Below are 12,055 nucleotides of genomic sequence, written 5' to 3'. Positions count from 1 at the left end.
GATGCCTTATGCCAACTCCAGTTGACTGCTTACCAGTCTTTACCATCCCGCCCTCCCCAAAATATCTGGAAACAAGCTGCTACCCTGGCCCTAAGCCTCAAAGCCCAAGATCCGGACCATTCTTTGCACTCCAGCCTAGTAGCCACAAAACCAACTACACTGCCTGAAGTCTCAGAACCTTTTCTCCAGTAAGCTCATCCAGTCTACAGATAGCATGTCACCTCCCATCAGTGGAACAAGCAGTCTGCAGCACAAGAACTGAAGCTAAAGAGCTTCATCCCCAACACCAGCTTCTGCCATGCCAGATGGCAGCTGCCCTGCAGAGCCTGGATTGCTCTTAACCGTCTCAGAACGGGAATTGGATGGTGTAAGGGTGAACATGCACTCTTGGAGCATCTCCAACAATGCTGGCTGTAGATGTGGTGCTCAAGTTCAGATGGCTGGCCATGCTTACAGCTCATCCTTCGAGCTTACTGGGACTGACTGTTCTACCTGTTGCCGGCCTTCTGGCTCTCATGCTTCCAATATACGAGTGCAGCAACACTCGCTTTATCACGAGCAGCAGGATAAAGAAATAGGGCATCACTTCAAAGTGCAAAAAATCTGAGAAGCATGTAGTAGCTAAGATTTATCTGTATGTTAGCTAACTGCTCCAATATCTAATATTCTTCAAGAAACAAAGGGTAAATAAAATACATTTACCCTATACAATTACAATAGCTAAACAATACCCTCATCTTTCCCTACTGCGGAACACTGCTTCAGCAGGGTAACAGACCGGAGGCGTAATGCCCTCAATTCCACTTCCCATGATTCTGTGCATTTTCCCCTCTACCCAAGCAGCACACTGCATTGTAATAATCATAGGCTTCCTTCAAATTTATCAATTTGCATAACGTCTGTGTCAAAAACTATGGCCTAATTAACAGTAAAAGCTGTGGAAATATCTGTAGTATGGCATTTGGTTTATCTCATGTCCAAGTGTGGTTCAATAAAGTAGAGAATCTGATTGACTGCTTTAAATGGAGAGATACCACACTAATCAGGGTGTTATCTTAGCACTCTGTTGTTCATACAGATAAGTATAAAGAATGTTTATCATTAGCTTTTTAAATCTGCTAATCTTCCAGAAACCAGGAATAGCAACAGGAAGATGGCTCTGAATGAGGTAGAAAAAAAGAGCATAAACATAAAGGTTCAAATGAGGGTTCCACCAGATGTGTAAAACTACAATAAGGCCCCAGCATTGTGAAGGCTCCTTAATGGACATGTGATATGAAGGAATATAGTTTGTGTTTTAATTGAGACTTCCAAGCTGCAGCTTCAGCTAAATAATATATAAAAACATTAATTAATGGTGAGGCTCAATATACGGAGATGGAGAATATAATCTTGCAAACAGAAGCTCGCAATGGTGAAGCACAAATGGACAAAACTTCTTCCACTTTGATCAGCATACCAATTCCATAAGGGGCCCTTTGCTCTATATCGGTCTCTTCCACCTTTATGGAACAATCACTATCTGCTGAGCTTAGCCAGACAACTTCCAAGAAATCAAAAAAGCAGAGACGTGGGGTGGAGAGTAAATCTGACAGATTAGGAAGATCAGTTGATATATAGACAGATTCACTAAGAGCCAATTCTCTGTCCTGTGAATTGTACTGTCCTGATCCTCCCCGTGACCCTGGCTAGCACAGGTATGAAAAGAAAAAAAAAAAACTATGAAAAATGGAGACAGCATCTTGCAAGGACCCTGGTCTAGTACTTTAGCATGGAAAACAGGGCTGTGTGTTACTAGTAACATGCCTACCTTTGGAAAACTCCACCTGTGCTATTGCTGAAGAACTTTGTTACTCTACAAAGATGAAAAAGGTTTCCTGAGTTAAGCTGCTAGACCAGGCTTGTCCAAAATACAGTCCATAGGTTGCCATGTGGCCTGCCAAGCCATTTTATGTGGCCCGCAGCAGCACTGCTGTGGAGTGCAGTGGAGCCACCGCAGCGAGGAGAGGTGAGGCCCACAGGCCCCAGCTGGCAGCGAGGGGAGGGGAGCTGCTTACACCTGTGGGGCCGGGCTCATAAGTGAGCCGGGTCCTGCTGCTGCTGCCCTGAACTAGCTTATCCTTGAGATCTCTTCCATGTCTCTGAAGTATATGCCTACAATTTCTATTTAATTAACCACAATGACCATGATCAAGTTAGTAAAGGATCTCAAGGATAAGTTAGTCCAGGGCTGTTCAGATCTGGTGAGGGTGTGGGCCCCAGATGACACCAGCATGTGTTGCACAGGCTGCACGCTGTGGGGGTGGGTCCCTAGGACCCCATCACTGCACGGCCTGCTCCAGCAGCATGCAGACTCCCATCCTCAGTCATGCAGGGTACACTTGCAGGACATGGACCACTCCTGCCCACCTCACAGGCCTTTCCCCCTTGCACAGCAGTGAGAGAGGTGGCTGCCCAGGCCCATGCCCTATATATTAACTGCTTGCAGACCCTATGTAGACTGTGGGCAACATCCTGGCCCTTTGTGGGTCACATGTGGCCTGCAGATAGTCAGCTGGGCAGCCCTAATCTAGTCCAACCCCCTGCACAGAAAAACGATGTCCTGTTCGTAAGCCATACCAAACATACATACTTTCTGAAAACCACAACCTCCCTAGGCACATTTCCAGACCCATTTCACTGTCACTTCCTATAACTTCATTGGTGTCAAAGATCACGTGACATCACTTCCTGATGTGATACCACTTCCTGTGAGGTCTTTGAATATGGCTCGCCAGCCCACTGGGTGATAAAAAGTTTGTGATCTGGCCCCACATTCAAAAAGGTTGGACACCCCTGTGCTAGACTGTTCTGGGTACATGAAAGGTAACTGCTGTTATCCTGTGAACAACATAAATGCTTCCTGACAGAAGAGAAAGCAGGTATAACCCCACTTGCTAATACACTACAAAGGCATTTTCTGTCAAGACCTGTAATACCATTCCTTTAAGCGGTAAAAATAGTTTGCAACCTTATTTGACCATATGACATTCTAACACAGAGATATGGAATGAAGACTCTTCCCAGAAGCACATATACTTGTTTAGCTGCATCTACCAATTTGCTGTGAAAGGTTATCTTCACAGAATGCTATATATGCTATCAAACCCATCCTGTGCTTTCACAACTGACAAGTCGGAAGACCTCTGACTAATTTCTTTACTCTCCCCCATTTGAGGAATGAAAATGAGCACTACGAGTCACCCCCAGAATGAAGATTAGATATGCCCTGAGTGAAAAGACAGGGATTCAGTGCCATGCTTCCCACAAGTAACCTCACTCTGAAGGACTGAATATAGCCAAATGAAAACGCTGTCATTACTGGCAATGTTATCCTCTTTAAACAGGTACTGGAAGAGTGCAATCTCAAGAAGTCTTTCTGGAGTCCAAGGAAGTTCTTTTTTAGGCTTGTTCCAGACTGCATTAACAAATGAAATTTTATCTGGGTATAATTCAAGCAACAAGACCTACTGGAGATGAACCTCCATAGGGAGAAACAGTTCCTAAAGTGGTTCTCAAGAAACAGAAAAAAATATACTGGATTAAGTTCACATGACAGAAACAGCATGCAGATGAAAAGTTTAGGGTCAGCCATTAACCAGGAAGGTTTCAATGTGCCAAAAAGTTTGAAAGAAAATAATTTAAACAAATCTAAGTCTGACATGACAAAGATGATCCTAAAGCAACTTTATATATTTTAAATGGGACTTGATGAAATGGAAACAAGGGAGACGCTGTTATGTTTGGCCTCACAAGTCAGAGAGTATAGAGATGTGGTCATAGCTATTTTGCCCTGTATCCTTGGTTATGGAGGGGAAGGAGAGGTGGAAGACACAGGGACATAACAGATTACAGGCCTAGATCAGCTGACATTAGTCAAAAGATTCTAAACTCTCAAACACAAAACACCATAAGCAGGATTCTTACAGACAGAAAAATCTTGTATTAATGGCATGGCCATTTCAAATCATCTCCAACAGCACTTACTTGCCAGAGTAGATTCTTTTCCCTGTCAACAGAAGAAACCGTTCCTAAAAAGAAAGTCAAGGGGATATATATCCAAATTTGAGAGGCCATTTGATTCAGCAGTAGGTACTCCACTGAAACTCAGGAGACTACTCCCATCATGACAATTGTGGACTAATCACTTCACATATATGCCTCTTTCCTTTCTCAGCTGTTTAGACTGAAAGATCTCTGTGGCAATATCAAGCATAAAGTGGCCTTAAATCCTTGTGGGATACCAAGAAACTACTGTAATTAATCATCCTCACTAGATGTCTTGTAGTTTGCACAAATCTTTCAACCTTCTATTTGGCAGTAAAAGATCCTAAAGCAAGAGCAGGTGAACTAGACATCTTACAATAGTATCACTATTTTTGCATACCAAATAAACTTAAGATTTCAACCTGTTAACAAAGAGAACACAATCGGTTGTACCTGGAAAATACAACCTTTTAAAACTGAAGTTAAATGTCAAGACAGACCTGGAATATATTCCATCCATAGGATCTCACCCATGCAAGGAGACAAACCTTCCAAAAACTTTCATATTTTGCCTGATTTATGATAGACCAGGACCATTCAGCCAAACAGCAGCTGTGTGGCTATAGATACAGTAGCTTCATAGCACATTCCTTATTGTGTTTTGCCCCTCTAATCTTCGGTCACTCTTGTCTTTCTCTCTACTACTAAGGAAATACAGCTAACAAATAATTTTACTATAGGCTAGAAATCATGATGAACAATAGGACAATGGTAGCTTTAGCAATTTAGTGTAGAAGATATTTTTTTGCCTTTTAGGCAAAAATACAAAATTACACCAGTCTCTGAAATTGCAAATTGTGTATATACAATAAAGGCAGCCCCTAATGTACCTTCTGCCACCTCTGCCAAGGCATTGCTTCCTCAAGCCTCAATTCACCCAAAGACTGCAACAAAAAAAGGTCCAATACCAAAAAAATTTAACTATTTAAAAAAGATATAAAACCTAATCTTAATTAATGAGCAAGAAAAGGAAGTCAAATTTGTTATTCCAGTGTTCACTGATCTCTGCCAGCCAACTGATTAGGAATGCCAAATAAATACAGAATATGCCTATCAGGGGATGAAAAGTTGTTGAGCTTTATACACAGGAAGGTAAAGCCCTCATACAGTGAAGGTAACTAGGAACTGGCTAAACAGTCCGGATGACTTCCATTTACATACCCAAGCTGACAGTATTGGAAAGTATACTTAAGCTGTCTAAAACACCGGTTCTCAACCTCAATAGATTCCAGACACCCACTGGAAAATGCCTGCTCTTAGTTTTCACTACTCTCTTTTTCTTTTCTTTTCTTTTTTTTTTTTACTACAGCAAAATAAGAGAGAAATTCTTTTGTTGCAAAAAATTCAGAAAAATCACGATGGCTCAGAATGGTTTTGACACTGCAGATTCCAGTTTGAAATCTCTGTTTATCTTGTGAATTGCATACAGATGTCTGCATACCTAACCGCTAATACGGAATGGCACTCTTGAAAAACTCTTCGAGTACCTCAGGGTGCTGTGGAACTTTGGTTGGAAAATCACCGCTTTAGAAGCACCACTAAACCTGCAAACTAGATGTGCTGCCAGGTTTTCTAGATATAAGGGTTTCACCAATACTGACCAGACAACAAATTCTAGGTCACTTCTCTTCCCACAATTTGCCAGTCTTAAGTATACTGCTATAAAGTTTTTTAAAAATTTCAGTGCTCCAGACCTGTTAATTCTGGAACACCCATTAAGCTTTATTCCATACAGTGCAACTGAAGAGTAACCATATTTAGTGGCTGAAGCACTTGGCAAAGGAAGCAAAAGGTACAAGGTCAGAGGACTGGAATTAAAGTTGTCAATTAAAAAAATTAGGATTCATTTTCATAAGTTAATGCAAGTATTATCAGTGAGCATAATAAATATAGTACCTTTCACCTATATAGTTATCATCTGAATTAGGACCCCACACTACACTCGCATGCAATTAACTTTCTTTATTGTAGCCTTATCTGACCTGAGAAAATTTCATGTACTTATTAAGTTCTGTATTGCACCAGAACAGCAAGAGTTCACCCAAAGGTCTGTAGAGCAGGGACTATTACTGACTAAGACATATGGTCTACCAGCTGACTAGGACTTTACATCCTACTGAAATATAAAGTAATAAAATGTTTGTGTTCATATACAAGCCTAAGTACACCTATGACATTATCTTCTAGTTTTCTTTTCTTTTTCTAATATTTTGTTTTAAGGGGATCTACTGAAATGATACAGTATGCAGGTCAATGCTGTACCATACTCTATTTTCTAAGTTTTGGTTAAGTTCTGCCAAGTGCTCAAAGAATTCAAAGAAAAAGTAATACGTTCATTCTTGTCTATATACTTTTTGACGTACAGTGGTACGAAAAAGGTACTGAAAAGAACTGATCATCATCTACAACTACAAATTATTCAGCATATTGTTGCAGTACATTCAAAAAAGCTCAATGACTGAAAAGTTTAAATATATATTTTCAAGATAACCTACCTAGCTTATGCTGGTTAGCTCTTTGCTTTAACATAGTGCAATTTAAGTCATATGATAGTGTGCATTAGGCCTTTTCTAGAAAAAGCTATTGAGCATCCTCTACTGTTAATGAAACAGTAGAACCCATTGTACAGCAGGAAGTTTAAAGACTTTAGTGCTTTCTGCTTCAGCTGTTGGCCTGTAATGGACCACATGCCCTTTACTTACATCTTGGCTCAGGGCCATGAAGCTCCTCTGAAGTTCTTTTGCAAATTCCAGATTATTCGTGACTTCTTGGTACTTAGACACAGCATCCTTGACAAAATAAAAGCAACACTTACTACATAACAGATGCATGTTTTCAACTAAAACATTATGCATAAAGCTCTACTTTTCTTGGAAAATAATCAAAACATTAAACAATAGTACTACTAATGAAAAGCAGGAGTAGTACTACTGAAAAATCCAAGTTAAACATTTGAAGAGTCAAATAAAGAGTAGGGGAAACTTCAGTTTGTATCAACTTTGTCTCAGGAAGTTGTACACAATTTTGAGCTTGCACATGAGCTCAAGATTTGAAAATTAAACTAATTTTCATACCAGATTTGGGCTGATGTACAGATTAATGCAGCCTAAAAAAAGTATAAATTTCTCTTTGTAAAAGACTGCAAATATTAGTCTACATTCTGCTTTTTCACTCCATATTAATATTTCATTCTTGCAACACCAAAAATAGGCAGATCCCATCCCAATATCTGCATAATTCCAAGAGAATGTACACAAGCTGGGGAAGAAGGTGCCAGGAGGCTGACATCCCTGTGGTGCTAGTGATAATGATGGTATACTCTTGCTAAACAGGGGTTATACTAGAAATAAGGGTGAAACAATACATAAAATTATGGCTGCCTTAGCCTTCAATTCCTTTGCTTTAGGAACTGTTAAGGGTATTAGAAAAACCTTAACTGATTAGGATCCCACATACATCATTTTCCTTTGCTTTATTTTTTAAAAACAGATGCTTTAAAAAAAAACAAACAAACAAAAAAAACCTTTAATCAACTTAGTAGCAAGACCACCTTTAAAAATCCCACTCTATCTTCAAAGCAAAAACTCAACAAAGAGTAAGACCTCTACTAAGTCACTGTTGTAATCAAAGATAATACTCTTCATAAAACTGTTCAACTGCCTCTCTCCACTCCCAATTTTGATGAGTTTTGTCAGTGTTTGAAATAAACATCTTGCTAGCTTCCTTCATAAGTGAAGCTAGCTATCAATTTTCTGATAAAATAAGCTGAATTCTAACAGATTCAAAACAATTTTCTTGAAATCCTCCCACTTGCAAAAAAATCAGAGCTTTGTGCCAAGCATATGAACTGAATATTTTGAATGCATGGCTCTCACAATTTGAAACAAAACCTGAATGATAGCACAATCATAATTAAATTTCAGTACCATAGTGTTACACATTTCAGTCAGTTTTCACTGCAATGCATTAGTAATTTACACCCAGCCAAGCCCAATCAAACATATATTGTATCCTTGCAGCTTAGGCACTTGTCTACTCTGCCATCAATAGTAGAGCTGAAGCTCAATTAGAAAAATTTCTTTAGGTTTAAAAGAAAGTACGACATGGCTTAAAGAAGAAATGTAATGAAGTTAAAAAAAATTACCAGTTGATCTTGATTAAGGCGCTCTCCCTTGTTCATTCGTTCCTGGTAATCATCAAGTTTACCCTGGAGCAGGAAAAATACTTTAATGTTTTCATAGTACAAATCCTAAAGATTTAAATAACTTAAAACTAAATTTAATATATATTATTACTTTCCTGAGTTAGTCCCACTGCATACTTTATATAAAGTTACAGTACAACTCAAGGTGCTTAAAAGGTGAAATTATTTATTTTGTATGAAAAACTCACCTTCTAGTATTAAAAATACACTTCTGTAAGGGATTAATATTTTAATCTCATTTTTTCAGGTGACTATAATATGCTTCTTACCGAACACTACAGTTCACAGAAAGTTACTTGCAGTGTTGAAGGTGACCGGGGAAGGGGCCCTCAATTCACATCCTTTTTACTGTCATGGTGCCTAAAGGTAACCTGAAAATTTTCCACTTGTCACATGAAAAAAACTTGGATCTTATATCTTCTAGAAGATTACACAATTACACAAGTTATGAAGCAAAATGCAGGGCAGGGTAGCACTTCAGAGACTGTCTCACAAATGCACAAGCTTTTGCAGAGGAAAGCCTACCTCATTCATAGCATCTGATGAAGTAGGCTGTCACTTATGAAAGCCAATGACTTTCTGAACAAGCCGAATCTCTAAGATGTTTCCTTGCTCTACCTTCTGCCTGACTTCAAACTAATACAGGTAACTATTTTTTGATACATGGAAAAACAGGAATGAGGTTACTTTTTAAAACCTAAAATTGGTGATTTTTTTAAATAGAAAAAAGAAGAATCCCTACTGAACAGGTTAAAAGGGAGACAGGATAAAGAATTCAGGCCTGTCAAAACTTTGTTTCCCAGAACAGATGTGATCTGAGTTTTTCACGTAAACACAAACAGAAAAAGTTCAGGTTATCCACACTAGCTCATTCTAAGAGTTACTTCAGGAAGTTGACAATCAATACAAGACTCTATTAAGGCAGTGGTGCTCAACCCCCAGCCCACGGGGCAGATCCGGCCTGTGGAACTGCATTATCCAATTACACAGCTCCCCACAGGTCTGGAAATTTGGCAGCAGGGAACAATGACAGCATTAATTGCTGTGCCCCTGATGCCAAATTTCTGAATCTGTGGGGAGCCCTGGTGGCCAGATAACATGGCCCTGTGCACCAGATCAGGCCAGCACATGGCCAAATCCATCGCGTACCATCTGGCCAGTGGACCAACCCCACTTCCCAACCCTGTAGAGGATCCAGCCCACAGATGGACACTATGACACTAACCCCAGCCTGTTAAAAATTACTTTTATTGTAAGTTTAGTACTGAAATGCTTTCTTTTCATCCTGTTCAGAACACTTACAAAGATACTAAATCAAGTATTCCACTATTTCCTACAAATACTAAATACAACTGATGACATTAAAAAAAAAAAAAAAAAAAGAATTGCATATACAGACAAAACTTGTCCCAGTTGGCACATGTAATCTTTTTTTATTTTTCATATGTAACATTATGAGTTAACCAATAAGGTAATATTTTAGATCAGTGCCAAGATTTATGCTTTGTATTTATTAGTCCAAAACTACACACCAGGAAACAGATGTAAAGACAGAGTTAGTGCAACAGTGGCCTACCAGTACAGCAGACAAAAATGAACTGTGGGATGGGTGAAGGCCACCAGGCCAGTTTGTGGGCTAGAACAGGACTGACCCCCTATGCAGCACCGAGGGTCAGTCCAAAACACTGCATGGAGCCCATGCCCCACAGCCCGTGCTATATAGTGCTAGGTATAGCCGACAACACAGGCAGTGCACATCCTGTGCCCTCCCTGCTTCATGCACAAAGAGTCCCAAGGCCAGCAATACTGCTTGTGTCATGTTGAGCTGGACAGATTGTGAGCATTGCATGCAACAAAGGGGACTGAAATAGGGTGTACATTGCATGTGGTGCCCCACCGATCCAGCTCTGTGCATTGGCACGGCCCGATTCGGACCAACCCTGAACCCAGAGCGCAAGGCTTGGCAGCAGGTCACACATGCAGTATGCACCCTGAACCGACTACCCCCACACTATGCACTAGGCACCCAGTGCTGGGTCCAGCCCGCACACTGAATGCAGCATGTGGGGACAGTCCAGCAACCCAGGAGTTGGATCATATGACTCCATGGGCCCATGGCATAGAACAGCCACCAAAGCCTTCAAGACTTAGGCAAAGGTGTTTAAATTATGAGCAAAGAAACAGATGAGGCTTTTAACATTGTTTCCTTAAGTACTTGGCTTTTGTAAACAATTTGATAGATTACATTTGCTACTTGGCAGCTCTGGCATTTTTAAATAAAGTGTATTCATTTTTACAGGTTTTTTTAGGCCTCTCCTTCCATGGTCCCAGAATCTTGACATCTCTTGGGCATGTAAATAGATAACTTAATGGCCATCAGATTATTAACAGATGTGCTCTTCAAATAATAGCTCTTCTGAAAAATAGTTCAATTTAACATAGACACATCAAGATGCACCACAACATATATACTATGACAATTAAGATATGATATCCAGGTCCCAAACCAAACCCAGGGATTATTAAACTAGTCCAGGGGCTCCCAAATCTTTGTTCATGGAAGGTCACTTAATGGTTGGGATACTGCACTGGTGGCTGCATAAAAGAATTAATATGCAATGCGAATACTTTATGTTCAACACATAGAATGTTGCATGTGTAAAGTACATAAAGCAGTACCCATTGCTTAATTCAAGTTTAAGTAGTATTTTAACAGCAAGGAAAGTCAGCTGTGTAAATTCATCAGGCAGCCAGCTCATGTAATTGAGCACCGCTCAATATATTGGTATCCTTATGCAGGGTGGGAGGTTATTTCATAGACATTAGGGCTGGAAGGGACCTCAGAAGATCATTGAGTCCAGCTGCCTGCCCGAAGGGCAGGAAATCAGCTTGTGTCATCGGACCCCAGCAAGATAAGCATCCAATTTACTCTTGAAGGTGTTCAATGTAGGTGGTTGAACCACCTCCGATGGCAGGCTCTTCCAGACCTTGGGGGCTCGGACAGTAAAGAAATTCTTCTTTATGTCCAGCCTGAAATGGTCTTGGAGTAGTTTGACCTCATTATCCCTTGGGGTGCTCTGGTGAACAAACATTCCCCCACATACTGGTGGTCACCCGATAAACTTATAGGTGGCCATCAGGTCACCCCGAGCCTGTGCTTTTCCAGGCTAGAGAGCTTGATGGCTCTCAGCCTGTCATCGTAAAATCTGTTCTCCTGAACCTCTGATCATGCGCGTGGCTCTTCTCTGGACTCTCTCAAGCTTCTCCACATCCTTTTTGAATTGTGGGGCCCAAAACTAGACACGCTACTCCAGCTGCAGCCTCACCAAGGCCGAGTACAAGGGGAGAATGACGTCCCAGGATTTGCTTCAGAAGCGTCTATGGATGCAAGCCAGCATTTTGGTCACTTTACTAGCCGTAGCATCGCACTGCAGGCTCATGTTCATCTTGTGATCAATGAGGATCCCCAAGTCTCTTTCTTCCTTAGACTTGCCAGTGCTGCATTGGCTAGCACTATTAGGATGTTGCAGGTTTTTTCCTCCCAAGATAGAGAACCTGGCATTTTTTGGTGTTAAACACCATCAGGCGCTCGTCCGCCCATTTGCTGAGCCTGTCCAGGTCAGGCTGGATCGTCCGCCTGTCTTCTGGAGTGGATGCTTTGCCCCAAAGTTTGGTGTCATCGGAGAACTTGGCCAGTCCGCTTCTGACTCCAATGTCCACATCATTAATGAAGATGTTGAACAATATGGGTCTAAGAACAGAGCC

General features: G+C 40.7%; 1 protein-coding gene across 1 annotated transcript in view; it reads right to left on the bottom strand.

Moving 5' to 3' along the window:
• Nucleotides 1-12,055, bottom strand: part of CAPRIN1 (cell cycle associated protein 1) — a 64,440-nt gene that overhangs the window by 36,507 nt on the left and 15,878 nt on the right. Inside the window, exons 3-4 of the mRNA XM_019551430.1 lie at nt 8,231-8,293; nt 6,789-6,875 (exon numbers count right to left, since the gene is read on the bottom strand). Of these exons, the coding sequence (XP_019406975.1) occupies nt 6,789-6,875; nt 8,231-8,293 (150 nt within the window). The remainder of the gene's footprint in view (nt 1-6,788; nt 6,876-8,230; nt 8,294-12,055) is intronic.

This window comes from Crocodylus porosus, unplaced genomic scaffold (genome assembly GCF_001723895.1).
Source record: "Crocodylus porosus isolate Cpor-Errol unplaced genomic scaffold, CroPor_comp1, whole genome shotgun sequence".
NCBI classification, from domain to species: Eukaryota; Metazoa; Chordata; order Crocodylia; family Crocodylidae; genus Crocodylus; species Crocodylus porosus.
Note: the sequence above shows the minus strand (reverse complement) of the source record. Positions and strands in the feature narration are given on the sequence as shown.